General features: G+C 34.8%; 5 protein-coding genes across 5 annotated transcripts; 1 reads left to right on the top strand and 4 right to left on the bottom strand.

Moving 5' to 3' along the window:
- Positions 1–1,821: 1,821 nt before the first annotated feature.
- Positions 1,822–6,021, top strand: LOC9304669 (homeobox protein BEL1 homolog). Its single transcript, XM_021018638.1, has 4 exons — positions 1,822–3,244; positions 3,877–4,268; positions 5,126–5,186; positions 5,272–6,021. Exons 1-4 carry the CDS (start codon positions 2,402–2,404, stop codon positions 5,794–5,796), a joined length of 1,821 nt encoding a protein of 606 aa, XP_020874297.1. The 5' UTR covers positions 1,822–2,401; the 3' UTR covers positions 5,797–6,021.
- Positions 6,022–7,082: 1,061 nt separating this feature from the next.
- Positions 7,083–7,963, bottom strand: LOC110226559. The gene is given in 4 exon segments (XM_021018502.1): positions 7,083–7,684; positions 7,686–7,721; positions 7,723–7,755; positions 7,952–7,963. Coding segments are annotated over 4 exon segments (225 nt in total). The 3' UTR covers positions 7,083–7,540.
- A 12,708-nt stretch (positions 7,964–20,671) lies between these two features.
- On the bottom strand, positions 20,672–21,547 carry LOC9304667. Its single transcript, XM_002868549.2, has one exon. The coding sequence runs from the start codon at positions 21,545–21,547 to the stop codon at positions 21,107–21,109; it is 441 nt and encodes a 146-aa protein (XP_002868595.1). The 3' UTR covers positions 20,672–21,106.
- A 987-nt stretch (positions 21,548–22,534) lies between these two features.
- Positions 22,535–23,065, bottom strand: LOC9304666 (RING-H2 finger protein ATL79; the record flags this gene model as incomplete). The annotated part of the gene is made up of 1 exon (XM_021018501.1): positions 22,535–23,065. A coding segment is annotated over one exon (375 nt), but the record flags the coding sequence as incomplete, so codon positions are not given.
- A 261-nt stretch (positions 23,066–23,326) lies between these two features.
- LOC110226865 (RING-H2 finger protein ATL39) lies at positions 23,327–24,256 on the bottom strand. The gene has a single exon (XM_021019694.1). It carries the CDS (start codon positions 23,852–23,854, stop codon positions 23,366–23,368), a length of 489 nt encoding a protein of 162 aa, XP_020875353.1. The 5' UTR covers positions 23,855–24,256; the 3' UTR covers positions 23,327–23,365.
- Between the last annotated feature and the right edge of the window lies 1 nt (position 24,257).

Raw genomic sequence — 24,257 nt, 5'->3', positions numbered from 1 at the left:
AATTTTTCTTTTTCTTTTACGTACGTATTAAATGGAATTTAATAGAAAACCATTAAATCCTCATATAACTTCTTGGCCTTAGAAGTTACTAACAAGTTTGTACAATTTAGTGACGGAAGGACTTTTTTTTTTTTTGTACCTTCTCGATTAGTTAGAGCCCGATATTAACTACGTGTTTTAAAAATGGGATCAACCCCTATCGTATATTTAATATATAGATATAGCTTTTTGTTAAATGTATAATTATATATATCGTCAATCTAATACGTACTACACAATCTCTTTCACGTACTGTGCAAAGTGCAAGTCAAATAATGACACCAGTCCATTTGTGTTGTATTACTCGCTAATTTACACGGGACTACAATAGTTAGTCTACTATAATTGCTATTAAAATGTTTATATATTTAATTTATTTTATGATATTGATATGGTAATTGTTAAACAGAGGAGAAGTGACACTGAGATATATCTGAGAAAAGCCTGAACTCAACTCCTACTTCTGGTTTGATTTCTTGGGATTCGTTCTCTTTCATTTATTTACCTCTCCATCTATACACCAACATATATACATATATATCTATTGGTATGTTAATTTCTCCAAAAAAACATAAAATAATTAATTATCTTACTTTATAACAAACAATATATAATAATAATCCTACTAGAGTAATTAGTTATATTTTGACGAAGAAATTATAACTTTTACTGTCTAGATAGATTTTTCTCATATTTACGAGCAGACTCTTCTGGCGAAATTAATCTTGGTACACCTTCCATAATAATTCATTTTCATTTCATTAACTTGCCATCAAATAATTTTGTTATAAAGCTGATAATATTTTAGGAGCAAAATATGCAGAGGCATACGTGTATTATATATTACGATTATTTATGTATAGAAAGGGATACCGTTTGTACAAAATAGTAGTTAAATTTGTACATTCACGAGACTGGTTGGCTAAATATAGAATTGTTTTTTGTTAAATTATTAAATCATCGTCAATGTTCACAAAAATGTTTAAAAAGTAGTTGATAAAATATTTATTTAATAACAAATGTTGCTTACATAGCTAGCAAACGAAACTAGCATCACCAAAATTGATATCATTTTCTTAGATAACATATTGTATACATATCTACATACACACCTATATTACACGTATAGGATTAGCAATAAGAATCAAAATACTAAATACACACATATACATATATATATATATATATATATATGAGCATTTAAATATTAAAATATGTTTAATAAATAATTAAACCAACGTAGAGATGTCATATAACGACGGCTTGTAACTAGTTTGTGTACCCGGCAAAGGTTCTCTTATTTTTCACATTAGTTTAATTTAATTATTTGTTCCAATCATTTTTTTTTTTCCAAATCACTGGACCAATGTACGTATATATATCATTATCACGTATCATCCTCTTTGAATTTTCTTTGTAAATTAATTTTTCAAATTAGTAGGTTCTTAATTAATAATTGAAGGAAGAAAATAAAGAATAGAGGGAGACACCTGTAGTATTTTCTTGGTCAGACTAGTAATAATACGACGTCAAAGACGAAGAATAATAAAAACCATTAATTTCATTATGTTTATGACTCACGTATACCAAAATACACAAAATGTATAATTGAGAGGCATTTTATACTCGAAAAAAATAAAAATGATATTAATATTTCTTTTGAAAATAGTAAAGCATTTTGACCCACTTGTGATATATATATATAGAGAGAGAAATAGATTAAAACATTGATTGCTAGCTATAGACTCTATGGGAGGGTCATGATCACCTATCTTCTGATCTCTGAAGAGATACCCATCTGATTTTTTCTCTTCCTAGGTTTTTTTTCTTTTTCATTTTTTATTTTTTAACCATTTTTTTTGCCTGTAGTACAATTTACAGACCCATACTAAAAGAAAAATTAAATTTTGTCAAAGTACAAAACAAAAGAGAGAGGTGAAGCCACACAATCTCTTTTCCTCTCTCTCTCTCTCTCTGTTATATCTCTTCTGTTTAATTCTTTTATTCTTCTTCGTCTATCTTCTTCTCCTATAATCTCTTTTCTCTCTCCCTCTTCACCTAAAGAATAAGAAGAAAAATAATTCACACATCTTTATGCAAACTACTTTCTTGTAGGGTTTTAGGAGCTATCTCTATTGACTTGGTTCTGATACAAAGTTTTGTAGTGTTCTTTGGCTCTCTTTTCTCATGATTTGGCGACTCAGGGTATGAAAAAGATTTGCCTTTCTATTTTGTTTATTGATTCTTTTTAACTTTATCTTGGAGATGGGTTCTTGTAGATCTTAATGAAACTCCTGTTTTTGTCCCAAAAAGAGTTTTCTTTTTTCTTCTCTTCTTTTTGGGTTTTCAATTCTTGAGAGACATGGCAAGAGATCAGTTCTATGGTCACAATAACCATCATCATCAAGAGCAACAACATCAGATGATTAATCAGATCCAAGGGTTTGATGAGACAAACCAAAACCCAACCGATCATCATCATCATTATAATCATCAGATCTTTGGCTCAAACTCCAACATGGGTATGATGATAGACTTCTCCAAGCAACAACAGATTAGGATGACAAGTGGTCCGGATCATCATCATCATCATCATCAGACAAGTGGTGGTACTAATCAGAATCAGCTTCTGGAAGATTCTTCATCTACCATGAGACTATGCAATGTTAATAATGATTTCCCAAGTGAAGTAAATGATGAGAGACCACCACAAAGACCAAGCCAAGGTCTTTCCCTTTCTCTCTCCTCTTCAAATCCTACAAGCATCAGTCTCCAATCTTTCGAACTCAGACCCCAACAACAACAACAAGGGTATTCCGGTAAATCAACACATCATCAGAATCTCCAACACACCCAGATGATGATGATGATGATGAATAGTCACCACCAAAACAACAACAACAACAATCATCATCATCAGTTTCAGATTGGGAGTTCCAAGTATTTGAGTCCAGCTCAAGAGCTACTAAGTGAGTTTTGCAGTCTTGGAGTAAAGGAAAGTGATGAAGAAGTGATGATGATGAAGCATAAGAAGAAGCAAAAGGGTAAACAACAAGAAGAGTGGGACACAAGTCATCACAACAACAATGATCAACATGACCAATCTGCAACTACTTCTTCAAAGAAACATGTTCCTCCACTACACTCTCTTGAGTTTATGGAACTTCAGAAAAGAAAAGCCAAGTTGCTCTCCATGCTCGAAGAGGTATATATATATTTTCAAGAAATTATTTTTTTACTATCAAAACATTTCATGGGTTTCTTAGAAAATCTAATCTTTTTTTATTTGGTAATTCAACTTATTCCTAAAAATGTAAAATACCCACAAATCTTGTGTCAAAACGTTACATGGGTTTTTAAAAATATCTAAATCTTTTTTTTCTTTTTTCATTTGGTTTCAACTTATTCCTAAATATGTAAAATACCCAAAAATCTTGTATTTTTTCGATTCTTGATTAAGGTCCATATATTTCTTAAAGTTACAAATTTCTTTTAGATATAAAGATAAAAAGATTCCTTTTTGTCTTCATTCTTTCATCTATTCTCGTCAAAAACAAGTTCGATCGTATCACTACGAAAAGATCAACCCTTTTAAATTCCTTTACTCATTATTTCTTTTTTCTATAGAACCAAAATAAAATTTATTTTCGTTGCTTGATCTAATTTGGAGACTCTAGTGGTCCTCCATATTAATAGCAATCAGTTTCATCATCATAAGCCATAACGAGTTGTTTCTTTTTCATGAATTTACTCATTTTATGAATCTACATTTATACGATGTGATTGAAATCTTTGTGAATGGTGTGGGGTAACGTTTTTTTACGTTTTCTTACGCAGCTTAAAAGAAGATATGGACATTACCGAGAGCAAATGAGAGTTGCGGCGGCAGCGTTTGAAGCCGCGGTTGGAGTAGGAGCGGCAGAGATATACACTGCGTTAGCGTCAAGGGCAATGTCAAGACATTTTCGGTGTTTAAAAGACGGACTTGTGGGACAGATTCAAGCAACAAGTCAAGCTTTGGGAGAGAGAGAAGAGGATAATCGTGCGGTTTCGATTGCTGCACGTGGAGAAACTCCACGGTTGAGATTGCTCGATCAAGCTTTGCGGCAACAGAAATCGTATCGTCAAATGACTCTCGTCGACGCTCATCCTTGGCGTCCACAACGCGGTTTGCCTGAACGCGCAGTCACAACGTTGAGAGCTTGGCTCTTTGAACATTTTCTTCACCCGTAAGTTATTTCATACACACGTACCCTCTTAAAATCCCATGAAAACGCGTCTTTTTTAATCATATAATTTACTTATTATGTGTCTTTTTAAGTGACTAATTAATGAATGTAGAATCACAAGAGTTAAGCTAGTTTGAAAGTTTTAATTGGAATTGGTATATTTATAGATATAAAACCTGTAACGATTTTGTTTTATTGAAAGTATGAAGCATTGATAAATAGTATATATAGGGTTTTTTCTTACATGAATATTTGTGAACATATATAAAAGTAAAAAGAGAAGATAAATACATTTTATATAGAGAGATTGAGATTGACTTGACAAGCATAGGATACAATCTACCTTAATCTGTTAATTGCATATAGCTTTTTTATTTTCCTTTTTCTTTCACTTGCATCATTGGTGTGAAAGTGAGTGTACAAACATATACATATACACATGTATATATGTATACAAACATGCAATAAATAAATAAAAATAAATTTAACTGGTGGATGAAAGACAGAAATAGAGAAAGGTACAAAGTGGATTGAGAGAGAGAATCAATGTTCTTTACCTAACACTAACAAAAGAAAGAAACTATGCATAACTCCTTGCTTTTTTCCTAGCTTTTTTCTCCATGTTTTTTTTTTCTTTTACTTTTTCTTTTTTTATATAATTTTATTTTCAGAAGTTATATGTTTATCATCATATGTAAGACTTGTCTCCATCAATTCCCAAACACTGCTCAAACAATGAAACATCTTGTTAGTTTTCACTAAACCCTTTACCTTTGCTTCCATTTCTTTGCATCATTCTTCAATCATTTATATCCCTTTTTTAATTACATATCCATTAAGTAAATTTTTATTTTCAGATATCCAAGCGATGTTGATAAGCATATATTGGCCCGACAAACTGGTTTATCAAGAAGTCAGGTAAAGAATAACTCCACTAATTCTTGATATATTTCCAAAATTTATTATCCTATTTACTAAAGTTATAATAAACCAAAATTGTTAGGTGTCAAATTGGTTCATTAATGCAAGAGTTAGGCTATGGAAACCAATGATTGAAGAAATGTACTGTGAAGAAACAAGAGGTGAACAAATGGAGATTACAAACCCGATGATGATCGATACTAAACCGGACCCGAACCAGTTGATCCGCGTCGAACCGGAATCTTTATCTTCAATAGTGACAAACCCTACATCCAAAACCGGTCACAACTCAAACCATGGGACGACGTCGTTGGGGTCAACGTTTGACTTCTCCTTGTACGGTAACCAAGCTGTGACATATGCTGGTGAAGGAGGGCCACGTGGTGACGTGTCGTTGACGCTTGGGCTACAACGTAACGATGGTAACGGTGGTGTGAGTTTAGCGTTGTCTCCGGTGACGGCTCAAGGTGGCCAACTTTTCTACGGTAGAGATCACATTGAAGAAGGACCGGTTCAATATTCAGCGTCGATGTTAGATGATGATCAAGTTCAGAATTTGCCTTATAGGAATTTGATGGGAGCTCAATTACTTCATGATATTGTTTGAAATTAAAAGATTAGGACCAAATTATCGAAACATATTTTTCAAAACCGATTCCGTTATGTAACGATTTAGTTAGATAAAAACCAAATTAGATATTTTATATAAACCGCTGTCTGATTGGATTGGGGGATTGGTGGACACAGATATATATTAATGTATGAGTTAGTTGGTTCGTCAATATCACATGTAGGATACTTTCATTTTCTTTTTAAAAATATATTTTTGAGACGTTTTGTTTTTCTCAATCTAATACTTTTTTCTTGATGTAAATCATACAATTTGTTTTTTTTTTTTTTGTTAAGGAAATATTATCAAGTGTCTTTTCATATCTGTTTTCATATTCTAGGACCATCTCAAACTATTTGGAAATATTCAATCTCTTTAAAAAAAACAAATTCTTATAAATTTGGTTTAAAATTTAGAATAATAAATGGATATATAGTTTTTTTTTAAAGTCTGTTTTAATAGAACAAGTGCACACAAGTTAACACATATTAAGAAGACGATTCTTATTTAGTGCCACATGATACCTAAGACGTACTTTACTTTCGTAAATGCAATGTAAGTTTTAGATATAAATCCAATAAAATTGAAAGAGTGTTCGTAAATCACAATCTTGTACGTACATGATACAAATAAAACTGAATGTGTGTATAATATGCACATAAATAGATTTCACACAAACATATATTGGACGAATGAAATTTTTGTAGTTAACATGCATTATACGGATTTGGAACCGAATAGATACGACTTATAAAGTAAAGAAAATCACTAGACCATCGTATTTAATTATATATGTAGAGACTTAGAGAGACTGTATGGCTTTTGTGTTATTTGTTAATGAGAGAAAGTCCCACATCGGAAGTTAGAGAAATTATCAAGTGATATATAAAGGGTTAGGGCCAATCCACTCATAGCCAATTGGTTTTGAGTTGGAAGCCCATGTTAAAGCCCAAATCTATCATGGTATCAGAGCCACCCGATCGTTGGGCCACCCTGTGGATGTTGTTCCCACATATGCCCACGCTTCAGATGTTCATGCCTGAGCGTGAGAGAGGGTGTTATTGAAGTCCCATATCGGGCCACCCCGTGGATGTTGTTCCCACATATGCCCACGCTTCAGAGCCAAAGATGTCTGAGCGTGAGGGGGGTGTTAATGAGAGAAAGTCCCACATCGGAAGTTAGAGAAATTATTAAGTGATATATAAAGGGTTAGGGCCAATCCACTCATAGCCAATTGGTTTTGAGTTGGAAACCCATGTTAAAGCCCAAATCTATCATTATTAATGAAAAAACCTAATAAGATAAAGTTGACGACAAACATAATAAAGAAAGAACAAACTGACTATTGGACCATCTCGGTCGATAATATTCACGTGTACACTCCGTATATATATAGTTATGTACACATTTTCAAGAGTGCTTATAATAACATTTTGACACAAAATACAGATAGACTTAATGTATCCTATAGTCTTATTCAAACATCTACAGTCTCTTAAACACGAGATTAAGCGTTGATAATAACAATGTCTAAATCTAAGATTGTATACATACTCGTCGCGGTCAATAATTCAAATTGAAAGCCAAAATTTCAAACATTAATGATTTATGGTTCATGTGTCACATTTTGGCTCCTTCAACCAAAAGAAACCTTTACTAAATTCCACTTTACAAGATGTCGAACAAGTCTTATAAAATGGCTTTGTTTTTAATTCTGAAAGATAATATATATACCAAAATTTTATGCATAAATACAAAAGAATTCTAGGGAAATTAAGGAAATGATGTAGACAAACTCCAATCCGGCTATTGTTCTAAGCCATGATCTATCATGTGTGGACGAGAAAGAATGGGAGACGATACCACCAAGGACATCACCCACCTCATCCTCTCACACAAACCATTGACAAATCAATCAGAAAATAGCATCAGCTCACCACGAGACTTCGACCTTAGCTCTTTTCAGCTTCATTTGGTTTGTTTCAACCGAGATTGCGTTGTTTTTTTTCTTGTGTATTAAATTTATTGATAAATAAATTTAATAATTTCAATTCCAAAATTTTTTTTGTGATTTTAATTTTTTAAAAATATCCCCATTTTTTTTCACATAGGACGGATTAAATCAATGGATTGGTGAATTTAATTTTGCTACAAATATCCCCATGTTGGATTGGTGATTTTTTTTTTTTAATTTATCAAAAGCATGTTTTTCAATTGGTTGGATCTAGTATTTGTTATAAAAAAAATTCAATTGTTAAAAATTAAAATTCTTTATAGCATGAAACGTTTGTTCCCATAATTTAGAACCAATATTGAATTATTATCTAGTTATGCAGTTATTTTCATTATTGTATCAATATGCTGGTGCTCCAAGGTCTTTTTGATGATTTCATGGTACCGTATTTTGTTGTTGAGGAAAGAAAGATGTTGTTAAAAGAAATAAAAGATAGCAAAAGCAATAAACGAAATGAGATTAAGGATTGTATTTTTTTGCTGTCAAAAAAAAAAAAAAAAAAAAGGATTGTGAAGCCCAACAGAAAGCCCAGAAAATGAGTCGGCCCGATGGACAAGGGGATATATATAATCGCATGGTCAAAACTTAAAACCTAAATCGTTAAAAGCATCAGCCGCTCACTTCTAAGGTTCCTTATTTCGTACCACACAAGCTTCAGGATGGAGACGACGATGTCGCTGCGGATTGAAAGCAAAGAGGCTTTGAATCATAACTTTCGTTAGAGGTCGAAATGTATGAAACGTTTGAAGAAATACGAGGTAATTTTTTCATCTTCTTATATAATGTACTTTGGCAAGAGATTTGTTTGATAGATTAGGGTTTTGACTAGATCTAGAGATCATTGAATGGATCTTAGGGGTTCAATACCAAGGATCCTAGAATCATCAAAGTCATCTGTGATGATCGGTGGTCACCTTGTTGTGGCTTAGTCAGCATGTTGTTACAATCAATCAAAGCAGTTTTGATATCTCTTTTGATTTTGCAAGAATTTTTCTACTTCTCCACGTCTTAAAAGTTGTTTGATATCTTTTTTATAGTTTGAGAGGCGAGAAGATGGGGATTTAATTCCCTACTTGTTAGCCATTTGGATACCGGACTACGATGCATGAAATCAAAAACGGGTATGTGTAAGCGAAACGTTAGAAAGCGCGAAGCTATATTTTTGAGTATTTTTAAAAATAAAATAAATTGGGTACCTTTTGGAAAGGTCTATATATATATATATATAATATTGTAAATACATAAGTTATAATCTAATTAAAAGTTTAGGCATTAAATTACTACATGCAAATCATAATCACAATTAAACATAAGATACAAATATTATAATTTTAGGTATACAATGTTTTCAAAATTTATATTCTTGTACTCCCTCTGTTTCAAAATATATGATGTTTTGACTAAAAGCACATATTTTAAGAAATTAATTTTTGCTTTTAAAAACTATCATTTAATATGTAATTTAGTAGAATTCAACCAGTGATATAAAAGACTGCAGAACATAAATAGTGATAAAATATCAAATGCATTTAAAAGTCATTTAAAAGTTGCATAGAAAATTGTAAACATCCTTTATTTTGAAACAAACTAAAAACTCTAAAACATCCTATAAAATGAAACAGAGGGAGTATATAATAAAAATATATATGCAAATTAGGTTATTAACAACTAGTATCCTACTCCATACTACGTCCGGAACAAAAAAAATCTTTGAATTCAAAGGATTGTTGTAGACAATGAATGATGTCTTAAATGTGATGACATGAAACTAAATTTAAGATATTTTTATCCTAGATATTAAAGCTTTGACCTTCCATTTTTTTCTTGTAGAATTTAGATGCATGAATATAATCCAGAGGTATATTCCAACTGAGAAAATAAAATGATAAAATCATAATTAATATGAGTTAAAAAGCAAATGAATGAACATGAATAAAATTTAAGTATTAACCTTAATAGAATTTCAATCGTCAGAGAAGAAATTGAATTAATTTGGGTTAAAGAGGAGATGAATCTGTTAATAAATCATGCTATGGTTTTAGTTTGATCGTGGAAGTGCTAGTGCGAGCAAATTTAGTTATATAGTTTTTTTTTACAGTTTTTTTCTTTACACATTGGCTTGTTCTTTAAATTTCAATTAATTAAAAAATTTAAACTAGACAAATGATGCCAGGTGTTAGAGACAGTTTCTTACAGTTTTCCAAACGAGAAACGTTTTTTATTTTCTCTCTTACTTTTAGTTAATTTTTATTTTTTAATTCCCTAAATAGCCAATGAAAAACCAATGTTGGAAGTGCTCTTAGACAATTGGGCCAAGATAAATTAAAAATTTAAAAGCAAATAATCCACCTGGAAAAAGATGTCGTCATCTTCGTTTGGATCTGGCCGAGAACTAGGAAAAACCACGAATCCAACTCATAATCGTGCGCTCCCACAACATTTCCAATCACCACCTTTTTGGAATCGCGCTTCCCTTGCGATTCCAAGCACTTTCGAACGCTCATGTTTTCCGTTTCTGATTCTAGAGCAGGAATCAGAGCTTAACCGGCGATTTCATAACCATTTGGATGCTAGATAAGAAGAAAGCAAAATAAAATATTATCAGGATTTATATTTTCTAAAATCAACTACGAAAAAACGCTACAACTTTACGGGTTTACAACCTTAGATGTATATGAATGATATCATAACATGTGATTGCATAATTTTCTATACCAGCTGAAACCGTAAATTCCATTCAACCGCCTAAACAAAACAAAGATGTGCTTTTTTGGAAAATAAATCACACATTATGTCATGAAAAGAAATATTCTCAATGCAACAAGATATGGGACGAGGAGTCACCAATAGTATATGGAACTATATTGGTAAGATTTTAAAATTTGTTATAAGCATACCTTCTTGAATTTTTTTCCTAAATGTCGTCCACTAATAAACCTAAAAATTAGAAAAGTATATTCAGACAAGACCTTGGATTTATCGACACTTTTGTTTTGAAAATTTACTTTTACAAATGACAAATAAAAGGATCCAAAGTATGCGATTCTTCTATCTAGGTCCCATATCAATTTTCTTGGGACGTCAATTGGGTTGATGCTAGAGTCATAATCAGCAAAAACCTGCATAAGTATGTCAATTTGAGGCCGCAATAGAATGTTGTTTGTGATCATTTGATTAAGTTGGATTCATTTGTAGAAAAGTTACCTCATTGGTTTGGAAGTATGTCCCATTTAGAGGGAATCCACTTTTCATTGTTGTTCTGCAAGGTATATGTTCACAAACAAGTTAGTCATTTTAATATTTTCTTCATATTTCAACTTAGAGATAATCTCTTGAAATTTTATTATGGTATGGGGACAAATTTCAAGAGATTATCTTTAAGTTGAAATATCTGGAAAGTATAAAAATGACTAATTTGTTTGTGAACATATACTATGCAGAACAACAAATGAGAGGTCGATTCCTTCTAAATGGATCATACTTCCAAACCAATGAGGCAACTTTTCTACAAATGAATTCAACTTAATAAAATGACCACAAACAACATTCTATTGCGGCCTCAATTTGATATACTTATGCAGGTTTTTTTCTGATCATGATTCTAGCATCAACCCAATTGACATCCCAAAGGAATTGATATGGGACCTAGATAAAAGAATCACATACTTTGGATCCTCTACGTCATTTGTAAAAGTCAATTTTCAAATACAAATCTGTCAATAAAATCCAAGGTCTTGTCTCAATATACTTTTCTAATTTTTTAGGTTTATCACCGGACGACATTCGAAATTTATTTCAAGAAGGTATGCTAATAAAAATTTCCAGAATCTTACCAATATAGTTCCTCGTAGTATTTGTTATTTATCTTCTCGTCTCTTGTTGCATTAAAAACATATTTTCTCATGACATAATGTATTATTTTTTTCCAAGAAAGCACATCTTTGTTCAGGCACATCTTTGTTTAAACATTATTCATATACATCTAAGGCTAAAAATCCGTAAAGTTGTAGCGGTTTTCGTAGTTGATTTTAATAAAGAAAAATCATGATTATATTTTACTCTGTTTTTTTTATCTGACGTCCAAATGGTTAACATGTACGGATCTAAATCTTCTGCTTCTCAAACCGTAAAAAAGATATCATACAGTTTTTAAGATGTGGAGAAGTAGAAATTTTTTGCTAAATTATTTTATAATTTGCATTTAGAAAAATAATAAATAAAGGTTTTTAAGATGTGGAGAAGTAGAAAATTCTTGCTAAATTATTTTATAATTTGCATTTAGATAAATATAATTTTGCATTAAATATTTTTATAATATTGAAAAAATAAAATGAAGATCAACGTGCAGTTTTGTAGAACTAGAAGAGTTTTTTTTTTGAAATGAATGAAGTTTGGGAAAAAATAGTTGGCTAAAAAAATGGATAATTTGTTGTAATGAATTTTTACGTTTGACATGTGGGGTAAGTTTTTTTAACGCAAGCCGTCGATTTTTCTGTAACCGATTTTTTTCAAAAAATTGTAAACATAATTATGGAATTGACATGAAAAAAGAAGAACCATAATTATGCACTAGTTAATTATGTAACTAGAATGGCTAACTAGTCCACTAACTCATCGCTTACTGATGATTTATATCTTGTATTAAGTACAAACAAGGATGAAGCGTTGAGAAGTGGAACTCGCAGTTGTCAGAACTCACACTTGCACAATTCATCCCAACTCATACTTATAGATTGTAAAGTGGCCATAGAAACTACTGAAGATGTGGATCCACCTAATTATAAGGGATCAACAAAGCCATAAATGCAGCTGTCTACAATTCTACATAAGGTACAAGGACTATTGTGAGGCTCGAGTTGGTAAGATGTTGATCACATAGCTATACTTAGAAGAACCTTCAATGGGCATATGTGATGCTTCATTCTCGAGGGTCGGAATCAGAGTTCAGAGATTATACCAAATAAGGGTAAGACACAGTGTGCAAAACTTTTGGTTAGCCGGTATTTAGGCATCCACAAACCGTTGCGGTTATCAATCCTAGGCTGCGCATAGCATGCAAAAACTGTGGTGTTGGATTGCCTCGTTGTCTGCACAAGAGAAGAACCATGTTAGAAGCAGAGGCTTCTTGTTCTCACAAAGAACACAACAAGTAAATCTTGTTCTGTTTCTTCTGAGACCACTCGAAAAGAACAAAAGAAAGTAACAGAGAACTAACTTCTTTATTGAATCACAAACTTGTTTTTTTACATCAGAGTTAGGATGTTTAAATAGATAAACAACAGACACAATAAGAGTTGCATCTCTTCTACTTGTGACTCTTGGACACATAACCTAACAGACACGACTCTAACACATACACTCTTTGACTTAACATACATAACTACTTGTATAATTAAATAATATGATATAGTGTTCTAGAAGCTGGGCTCACACGTGCGAGGGACTCAAGAAGGAAGCATGTGCGCAGTGATGAGCTGGCATCAAAAGGCAACTTGCATTTTCACGTTAACGGTGTTGGATGTTGACAGAATAAACCGTTAACGTTGTTTACTTTTTCGCATATAAGAGCAGCTGTTAGCTCACATCTTTTTTAGGCAATTTTATCTGGATCTGTAAAAGTTCTAGAACTTTCTCTTTTCCTCATCGTTTTGCCGGAGCTTCTCGACAGAGTCTCTAGTAGGTGAGAAGTGTTACGGCGTTTTAGGAACGTTGTAACAGTTATCGTCTCTTTAATAAGAATACTATGTTCTTACTCTGTTTTACGATTTCACTGGTATCAGAGCTAATCGTCCTCGGAAATCATGGTGACGGAGACGAGAGCTCGTAAGTTACAAGAAGATCGGGAGGCTGATGATGCATCGGAGTTGGTTCGCGGTGAGGATGACACCATCGGAGCACGATTGGAACAGGTGATCAGTCGTACTCAAGCTCTTGAGCTGTCGATGGCGAAGCAGAATAAGAAGTTGGGTCAAGACATTGCCGATATGTTTGACATGATTAAGATGATTCCTAAACATCAAGGATCATCAAGTGGAAAACAAAGTATGGGAAGAAATTACCCGGCAGTATCGGCGACGCCGGAAACTTATGACGATGGTTCAGATCCGTACGGGAGGAGTAGATCGGGTCTGCAATCGGGTTATGCGGGGATTACAAGGATGGGAAAGGTGTCCTTTCCTCGGTTTGACGGAGATCGTATACGTGATTGGTTGTTTCAGGTGGAGGAGTTTTTCTCTGTGGATCATACACCACCGGAGTTGAAGGTTCAGCTGGCGGCGATTCATTTCGATGGTTGTGCAGCCACGTGGCACAGGTCATTAGTCTCATCACCAGGCAATCGGCGTGTAGTAAGAGACTGGAATAATTATAAACTTGAGATTCTGGAGAGATTTGAAGATGCCTTAGATGATCCTGTAGCTAAGCTTAAACAGTTGCAGGAAACTAATGGCATCCTTGAGTATCATGAACGGTTTGAAGTTATCAAAAACAGGTTGGCCCTCTCAGAAGATTATTTGGTGAGTGCTTATTTGGCAGGGTTACGTTTGGTACACAGATGCACATTAGAATGTTTGAGCCACAGACTGTGAAGCAATGTTTGACTTTGGGGAAGTTATATGAAAAAGCTCATCCACAGCCTAAAGCCAATGCCAACACTTGGAATAGTGTGAGGAACTTGGGTAATAGTTCCTTGGGCAAAGGTTTTCATGGAGTAAAGAAGGAGAGCTCTCCTCAAATAACACAGCCCAGTGATACAACATCTTCCACTGTGGCCAGACAACCTGCAAAAAAATTGTTGTCACAAGAAGAGATGACTATGAGAAGGGCTAAGGGTTTATGTTTTCAATGTGATGAGAAGTATACACCTGACCATTATCTTAAACACAAGAAAACACAAATTTATATGTTGGAAGTTGAGGAGGAATCCGATAGTGAGGAAGCAACAGAGGCTGACTGTCAGGATACTCAAGTGGTAGCTCAAGATAATATCTGCAGGCCACAAGCATCGGTCAGTGCAGTTACTGGTACTGCTGGTTACTCGACTATGAAGGTCCGTGGGGTTCACGCCAAGAGAGTTATATTTGTGTTGTTGGACTCAGGCTCAACTCACAACTTTATGGATCCCAAAACTGCAGACCTTTTGGGAGTTAAAAGGGGTCCTGTGGGGTTCACTAAAGTCTCTGTGGCTGATGGTAGTCAATTGAAGGTGCAGGGCAAGGTTGACAAGTTCCAATGGGGGTTTCAGGGTACAAATTTTTAAGCTGATTTTATGATTATTCCTTTGGGAAATTGTGATGTGGTGCTGGGGGTGCAGTGGTTGGCCACTTTGGGAGATATCACTTGGAATTTAAAGAAACTGGAGATGAGATTCACTTGGGGAAAACAGAAGGTATTCCTACAGGGTATCAAACAAGGGGGAGTAAGAGAGATTAAGGCAATTAAATTGAACAAGCTACAAGAGGAGGAAGCCCAAATTTCTATGATTTGTGCTTGTGTAGTGAATGAAGAGCCTAATGACACACATAGTGCTGACTGGAGTATTTGTAACTTGGAAATCCTCCTGCAGCCATAACACAACTCAAGACGACATTTGCAGACATTTTCGAAGAGCCTACAGAATTACCACCATTCAGGGCTAATCACAACCATCGCATTCCAGTAGTAGACGGGAGTGATCCGGTTAACCAGAGACCTTATCGATATGCAGTATATCAAAAGGATGAGATTGATAAAATGGTCGAGGAATTGTTAAGTAAAGGCACTATCCAACCTAGCTCCAGCCCGTATGCAGCACCAGTGGTCTTGGTTAAGAAAAAAGATGGTACATGGCGCTTATGTGTGGATTACAGAGGCTTAAATGGGATGACAATTAAGGACAGATTCCCTATTCCACTCATTGAGGACTTGATGGATGAATTGGGTGGATCATGTGTCTTTTCCAAGATTGATTTACGTGCTGGGTATCATCAAGTACGTATGGACCCAGTTGATATACATAAAACGGCTTTTAAGACGCATAGTGGTCATTTTGAGTATGTGGTCATGCCCTTTGGCCTCACTAACGCTCTAGCCACTTTTCAAAAACTCATGAACACGGTGTTTAAAGCATTCCTACGGAAGTTTGTGCTCATATTTTTTGATGATATATTGGTGTACAGTGCTTCCCAGGAAATTCATCTTCAACATTTGGAAAAAGTGTTTTTGACAATGAGAGAGCATAAGCTCTTTGCTAAAGAGAGTAAATGTGCTTTTGCAACAAGTAAGGTGGAATACTTGGGACATTATATAACTGTCGGAGGAGTTTCTACAGATCCTACCAAAGTCAAGGCGGTGGCAGATTGGCCTGTACCCACCACAGTGAAACAGCTCCGCGGATTCTTGGGTTTAGCAGGTTACTATCGCCGCTTTGTTAAAAACTTTGGTACCATAGCCCGTCCTTTGACTGCATTAACTAAGAAGGAGTCCTTTAGTTGGTCTGATGAAGCGTTTGAGTCCTTTCAGAGCCTGAAAATTGCTCTTTGTGAAGCACCAGTACTAGCTTTACCCTTATTTGACCAACCCTTTGTTATGGAAACTGATGCATGCCGCCAAGGCATAGGAGCCGTGTTGATGCAAAATGGACACCCATTGGCTTACATCAGTCGACACTTAAAAGGTAAACAGTTGAATTTGTCTATCTATGAGAAGGAGCTTCTTGCAGTGGTGTTTGCAGTCCAGAAATGGCGCCACTACTTGCTCCCCAATCATTTTATCATCAAGACAGACCAGCGAAGCTTGAAATACTTACTGGAACAGAGGTTAAACACTCCAATTCAGCAACAGTGGCTACCTAAATTGTTAGAATTTGACTATGAGATCCAATACAGACAGGGCAAGGATAATGTGGCTGCAGACGCACTATCAAGAGTGGAGGGAGCAGAAGTTCTTCATATGGCCATGTCGGTATTGGAGTGTGACCTTTTGCAGGACATCCAAGCTCATTATGATACTGATGCAGAGCTGAGACAAATCATTAACCTTTTGGAGAAGGATCCTTCAGCCAAAAGACATTACTCTTGGACACAAACTATACTTAGGAGAAAAAGTAAGATTGTTGTTCCTAATGATCTCCAGCTGCGGAATTCCATTCTCCAGTGGATGCACTGCTCTGGTAGTGGGGGACACTCAGGCAGAGATGCAACTAATCAAAGGGTTAAAGGCCTCTTTTACTGGAAGGGTATGGCAGTGGACATACAGAAGTACATCCGGAGCTGTCAAGTGTGTCAAAGGTGTAAGTATGATACGTCTGCTTCCCCAGGGTTGTTACAGCCCTTGCCAAATCCAGAGGCGGTATGGACTGACATTTCAATGGACTTTATTGATGGACTTCCGCCGTCAGCAGGGAAAACAGTTATCTTGGTTGTGGTGGATAGGTTAACCAAGGCTGCTCATTTCATGGCTCTAGCTCACCCCTACACTGCAGTTACTGTTGCTCAGGCCTTCATGGATACTGTTTTTAAACTTCATGGTTGTCCAAGATCGATTGTGAGTGACAGGGATACTGTTTTTCTCAGTAACTTCTGGAGAGAATTGTTTTCTTTGCAAGGTGTGGATCTCAAGTTCTCTAGCGCCTATCATCCCCAAAGCGATGGCCAAACGGAGGTAGTCAATCGTTGTTTAGAAACTTACCTGAGATGTATGTGTAGTGACAAGCCACATCTCTGGAGCAAGTGGTTGCCTCTCGCAGAATTTTGGTACAACACCAATTTTCATACTTCAACACAAATCAGTCCTTTTGAAGCAGTTTACGGGCAAGCACTGCCTATACACCTACCTTACTTGCCAGGTGAATCTAAGGTGGCAGTGGTTGCTAGGAGTTTACAAGAAAGGGAACAAATGTTGTTAATTCTCAAGTTTTACTTGTTAAGGGCTCAGCATCGCATGAAACAGGCAGCTGATCAACACAGGTCTGAAAGGAGTTTTGAGATTGGTGATTTAGTGTTTGTAAAGCTTCAGCCTTATCGTCAGGGCTCAGTGGTGGTCAGGACAACAGAGAAACTCTCTCCGAAGTACTTTGGTCCCTACAAGATAGTTGATCGATGTGGTAAGGTCGCTTATAAACTACTTCTACCACCAGGGTCCTTGATACACCCTGTTTTCCATGTGTCCCAGCTTAAAGCCATGGTCGGTACAGCGCACACATCGACTCAACTTCCATCTATTGTTTCTGACGTCTTGATCAAAGAACCAGTAGCTATCTTAGCTCGTCAGATGGTGAAGCGACAGGGCAGGGCAGTTACCAAGGTTCTGGTACAATGGTCTAACGAAACAGAGGAAGAAGCAACTTGGGAATTTTTGTTTGACTTGCAGAAGAAGTTTCCATCTTCTGAACCTTGCGGGCAAGGTTCTTCATCGGGGGAAGCTTTGATATAGTGTTCTAGAAGCTGGGCTCACACGTGCGAGGGACTCAAGAAGGAAGCATGTGCGCAGTGATGAGCTGGCATCAAAAGGCAACTTGCATTTTCACGTTAACGGTGTTGGATGTTGACAGAATAAACCGTTAACGTTGTTTACTTTTTCGCATATAAGAGCAGCTGTTAGCTCACATCTTTTTTAGGCAATTTTATCTGGATCTGTAAAAGTTCTAGAACTTTCTCTTTTCCTCATCGTTTTGCCGGAGTTTCTCGACGGAGTCTCTAGCAGGTGAGAAGTGTTACGGCGTTTTAGGAACGTTGTAACAGTTATCGTCTCTTTAATAAGAATACTCTGTTCTTACTCTATTTTACGATTTCATAATATAAGACCAAACTCAATTATAATCTAACACTCCTCCTTAATTGAGTTTCTGTCTTTCTCCAAGCGTCCTCTTCAGTTCTTCAAACCTTGACCTTATTTACTTCTTCTTCACTTGCAAGTAAAGCACTCTTGTCCGCCTTTCTCCATCTCAATGGAAAACTCTTATGCTTCATCTTAATATCCAGTTTCCTTCTTCCTTGATCGTTGATGAGACATCTATTGTCTTCAAATAACACTCCATATCCATTGGATATCATTTGAGAAACACTCTACAGATTTCTCGCTAAACCCGGCACTAGAAACACCTCTTTGATGATCTTCTCTCCTTGGCTTGTCATCACTTGGACGTTTCCTTTTCCTGCCGTCATTACATGTTGACCATTCCCCACTTTGATCGGAACCTTTATACTTTGATCAAGAGTGATTAAGTATTTAATTTCCTTGGTCATATGGTTAGTGCATCCGCTGTCAACTAACCATGTATCATCATTCCCTTTTGATGATTTTCTTCTTCAACCACACTAAACAGCATGTGACTCTCATCATCTGTTTCTTCTAGACTTAGATCAGCTCCCTCGGTTTGTCTAAAATAGCAGTTTTTCGCTAGATGTCCTGGTTTGTTACACACAAAACATCTTCTCTCATTGTGATTGTTGCGTTTGCAAACGTCACTCTCATTGTGATTGTTGCGTTTGCAAACGTCACACCATTTGTCGGCCTTCTTTTGACGCTTGTTTTCTCCATAGAACGCTTCTTCTGTCGAACTCTCATATCGTGAAGCAATACGATGCTCTTGTGCTTGTAGAGTATCAATTAACTCTGTCACAGCCAATGTTTCTAGATCTTTTGTTTGCTCCATGGACTCTTAACTGATTTGCCAAATCAATTAATTTTCCCGTGAAAACTGATATAGGAAAATGAGATTGGTGAAGTTAATGACACGTGGATGGTCATGATTAGAAGTGGATCAATGGCTGAGATTAATTGGAGCTCAAGATTGTGAAGAAGAAGCGTTAAAAGGAAGCAAAAACAGATTACAATCATTCATGTGAAATTGTTGTTTTGAGATTGTTATCTCTTTCTCCTTCTTTTCTTTTGTTAACTCTCTGAGATTGTTATGGTGTTGTACTCATCTTGCTGGGGTTGTTTCTTCAATCTATACTCAAGCATTTGAGATTTGGTTTTGCGTTTTATGAACGTTAATCCAATTTGAGTTATCGATTCATTCTAATTGAGAAATTACAGTTTTTCTGTATCAAAAACCTTGACATTTTCACCATCGTTCATCTTCAAGTTTTCGTACTCTCTTCTCAGTGTCTGGAGTTTGATCAATCGAACTTGGGAAGTTCCTTGAAACTCAGATTCCAATGCATCCCAGGCGATTTTAGAAGTAACCGCTGGTGCTATGCGCGGAAATATTCGATCCGATACTGCCGTTTGTAACAGTTGCAGGGCCATCAAATCCTTTGTTGATTCTTCCTCCCATTGCTTTCTCAATCGTAACCCTTCCGGAGTATGATCTGTTTGCGTTGGTTGATTCGAAATTTCATTATCCACTACATCCCACAACTTCTTTGTCTTCAGAATTGTCTTGATTTTGATTCTCCAGAGATCGTAATTTTCTCCATCAAATATCGGAATTATTTGATGAGATGTTGTCTCCATCTTCTCTGTTCTGTTGCTTGAACTTGAATCAGTAGGGCTCTGATACCATGTTAGAAGCAGAGACTTCTTGTTCTCACAAAGAACACAACAAGTAAACTTGTTCTGTTTCTTCTGAGACCAATCGAAGAGAACAAAAGAAAGTAACAGAGAACTGACTTCTTTATTGAATCACAAACTTTTTTTTTTACATCAGAGTTACGATGTTTAAATAGATAAACAACAGACATAATAAGAGTTGCATCTCTTCTACGTGTGACTCTTGGACACATAACCTAACAGACACGACTCTAACACATACACTCTTTGACTTAACATACATAACTACTTGTATAATTAAATAATATAAGACCAAACTCAATTATAATCTAACAATCCATTTGAAACTATGGATCAGATAATAAGTTAATTTGTCCGGTTCAATTGTTAACTTGTTTACTCAATTATATTTGTATCATGTACGTTACACGATTGTGATTTATGAAGACTATTCCAACAACAATTTTCTTGCAACACAGGACTGGATGGTTTCGAATGATTTTAATTTTTCTAGTATTTCTACAAATATCCTCATGTTGGATTGGTGAATTTTTTTTCTATCAAATATCATGTTTCATTGGATCTAGTATTTGTTAAATTTATTAGCCGAAGCATGTCACTCTCCGCTTGTTTCACCTGTCTTGACGGGATTCTCGATGTACTGATGGAACTGTCCACAAACATTTCTTTTAAAAACATAAAAATATTGCTCAGTTCATTGAGCAAGAAGGGTTTAAATGCCACATCTCCTCATTGCATTTTTAATCCTTCTCTGGAGAATGATTTCAAAAATGTCTGTAGCCAAAAGAAATTTTTATATTAGCATACATGACTTGTGATTTGTGTCACTTGATAACGATGGAAAACATGTTTACACTTCTTGATACGGATAATCTCATGGCCATCTTTTAACTCTTCAAGACAAATTGAACAACAAATCTCATCAAACCCTTCTTTTTCAATATCTTTAAACTCCATTTCCTCGATCCGTGCCCTATAACCGGTTTTATATTCTAGTTGAGACTGAAGCGGCGCTAGATGTCCGGTTTCAATGTCTTGCTGAGGCAAAGGCTGAGGCAGAGGCAGAGGAGGAAGTGAGGGATGAGAGTTTTGATGAGTCTCAAGAGCTAATTCCGTAGGAGGTTGAATATATTTGTTGTAAAAGATGATACATATATATAAGATGAAGAAGGATAGTACAATGGCCCATGGAAAGAACATTATTGATAACAAATCTAGCAAGGGCATAGATTCTATCATCCTAATACAGTAAAACCTCTATAAATTAATAATGTTGGGACCATGAAATTTTATTAATTTAGAGAGGTATTAATTTATCAATAAGAGAGATTTTACTAATTTTAAAATTTCTTTAAAATTTTCTATCTAAAAATAATTTTTTTTCTTTATAAGCAATATTTTTTTTAAACCAATTGCAAGCAGAGAAGCAAATATTAAGTTTAAAAAACAACACAAACTTTTTTCGAATAATAGAGTCATATTTCATTAAAATTTTTACATATAATATTTTAAATATATATCATAGTAATTCATATATGATATATAAATTTATATCATATATATATATATATATATTAAGTTAAATATACATATATATATATATATTGATAAGTTTATACAATTATTAATTTATAATATAGATGAGACCATAAGTTTACATTGGATTTTCAAAAAAATTATTATCTTATTAATTTATCGATTTATGTCATATTTTACACTTGTCCCAACTCGGGACCGGAAGAATTTATTAATTTAGAGAGGTTATTAATTTATAGAATATTAATTTATAGAGGTTTTACTGTATTACTTTTCCACCAGAGAGATCAAATTTGGAGTTGTAGCTGAAGCAATTATTTCGTATCCATAATGAGAATCATTATCAACTATCATTTAAATTTATCTTCCTTTTTTTTTTCTTGTACAGTTGTATATATCTATCTAGAGATGAGTCTTTATTACGAGATAAATACATATTTTAGATATGGTAGTTTCCTATATATTATCTGAATATTCGTTTTGTCTATATTGGTACTTTCTCATATTGTAATTTATAATTGTTAGCATAATAACAATTTTTATGATTATTTTTGTTTATTTGTTTTTGATTTCTAAGGGTTCTAAAATTTTCAAATCATAGTAGAGCAAATGCTTGCAAACTAAGAAACTACAAAAAAAAATAGGTTTGAAACCAGAGGAAGAAGATAAACACGTATATATTGAATAATAGATCACATGACTCGCTTCAAACTTTTAACATGTAAACTCTTTGGTTATTATCTCTGTTATAGATAGTTTTGTATATACTTTTAATCTATAAAAAATTTGAAACAAAAGCCGATGACTAGGTACAAAACTCAACTATAGTCTCTCCTCTATTTGTCATCAATCAACAGAACAACGACAAATTGGACAGTTCCGATTTGTATCAAACCAAGAATGAATACAAAAGCGATGAAAAACATGCCTACACTTCTTTATGCACATAAGCTCGTGGCCAATCTTGAACTCTTCTAGACAAATTGAACAGCAACCCCCATCTCCTTCTTCGACATTTTCAAGCTTTATGATCGTCTCGACCGCGGTTTCATTGATCGCTGGAATATGCCCGGTTTCAATAACTTGTCGAGGAGGAGGCGGAGAATGAGTACAGCAGCACGATAGAATGGTGACAACGATTAAAAGGCCTATTATGGTGTAGTAAACTATATATCCGGTCCCTATGATCATTATCACTGGCAGTATCAAACTCGAGTTTGAGTTTTAAAACCTGTTTGGTATTTATAATGAGAATCCCTAAGCATGTCCCATTTAGCTATTAGGATAAGTATTTATATTCTTTTTTTGCGCTAAAATCCTAATCATATATATCACAACTTTATAAATTAGTTGAAACTAAAACAAATCACAAAATATACTTTCTCCATACACACATATTGTATATTAAACGTTTTACGTTTTATATCTTTGGCAATATTACGTGACCACATGGTCCACAACACATAGTTTGCCAAAACAATTATGAAATAAATCGATATAAGGAGATTAAAAAAATAAACCCTACTCTCCCTCTAGGCTCTTTCTTGCATTAAGGGAGCATCGACAATTCGGACAGCTTCGATTCTGATTGAGCCAATAATCAATACAAAAACGATGAAAAACATGTCTACACATATTTATACGAATAATCTCATGGCCATCTTCAAACTCTTCAAGACATATCGGACAACAAATCTTATTGGACCCTTCTTCGATATCTTTAAACTCTAAAACTGTCGTTTCATTGATCCACGTCATACATCCGATTGTTATGTCTTGTTGAGGCTGAGGCAGCATTACATGTCCGGTCTCAATGTCTTCTTGAGACTGAGGTAGTGGATGAGAATTTTGGTGAGTCTCAAGAGCTATTTCCGTAGGAGGTTGCTGAATAGGCTCTATGCAAATTCTATCAAAGTAGATAACGATTCCTACAATGGCCATCAGAGGTAACATAAACAAAAACAGTCCCGTAGGAGAAGAATCCATATCCTGTGACGGCGGAGATTCCATCGTCGTTATTTTACTTCCCTACCAGAGAGATCAAATTTGGAGTTTGAGTTAAAGCAATTGCTTCGTATCCATATACTGTATTCAGAATCATTATCAACTCTTTTTTTACATTTTTGTGCAAATCTAGAGTTGAGTCTTTCTTTATTACGAGATATACACATATTTTAGATATGGTTAGTTTACCATATTTTGTAAATCTAGAGTTGATGTGAATATTACTTTTGTCTATATTGGTGGTACTTTTTCATAATGTACATTAATTAGGTTTAGATTTTAAACCATATGAAATCTCTGGATAATATATAGAAACAGAATCATATTTGATGGTCAGAAATTACAATAATCAAAACTAGGAGTAGACGGGGCCACAAATGGGCCTCATACAGCGCCAAATGGGCCTCAT

The sequence above is a fragment of the Arabidopsis lyrata genome (assembly GCF_000004255.2).
Source record: "Arabidopsis lyrata subsp. lyrata unplaced genomic scaffold ARALYscaffold_7, whole genome shotgun sequence".
NCBI lineage: Eukaryota > Viridiplantae > Streptophyta > Magnoliopsida > Brassicales > Brassicaceae > Arabidopsis > Arabidopsis lyrata.
The sequence above is the reverse complement of the archived record's forward strand: the minus strand, read 5'-3'. Positions and strand labels throughout refer to the sequence as shown.

Coding starts and splice junctions, on each gene's coding strand:
- LOC9304667 (XM_002868549.2), bottom strand. CDS start 21,547: ATGATAGAATCTATGCCCTTGCTAGATTTGTTATCAATAATGTTCTTT.
- LOC9304669 (XM_021018638.1), top strand. CDS start 2,402: ATGGCAAGAGATCAGTTCTATGGTCACAATAACCATCATCATCAAGAG. Junction 3,245..3,876: donor TGCTCTCCATGCTCGAAGAG/GTATATATATAT, acceptor TTTCTTACGCAG/CTTAAAAGAAGATATGGACA. Junction 4,269..5,125: donor TTTGAACATTTTCTTCACCC/GTAAGTTATTTC, acceptor TTTTATTTTCAG/ATATCCAAGCGATGTTGATA.
- LOC110226865 (XM_021019694.1), bottom strand. CDS start 23,854: ATGGAATCTCCGCCGTCACAGGATATGGATTCTTCTCCTACGGGACTG.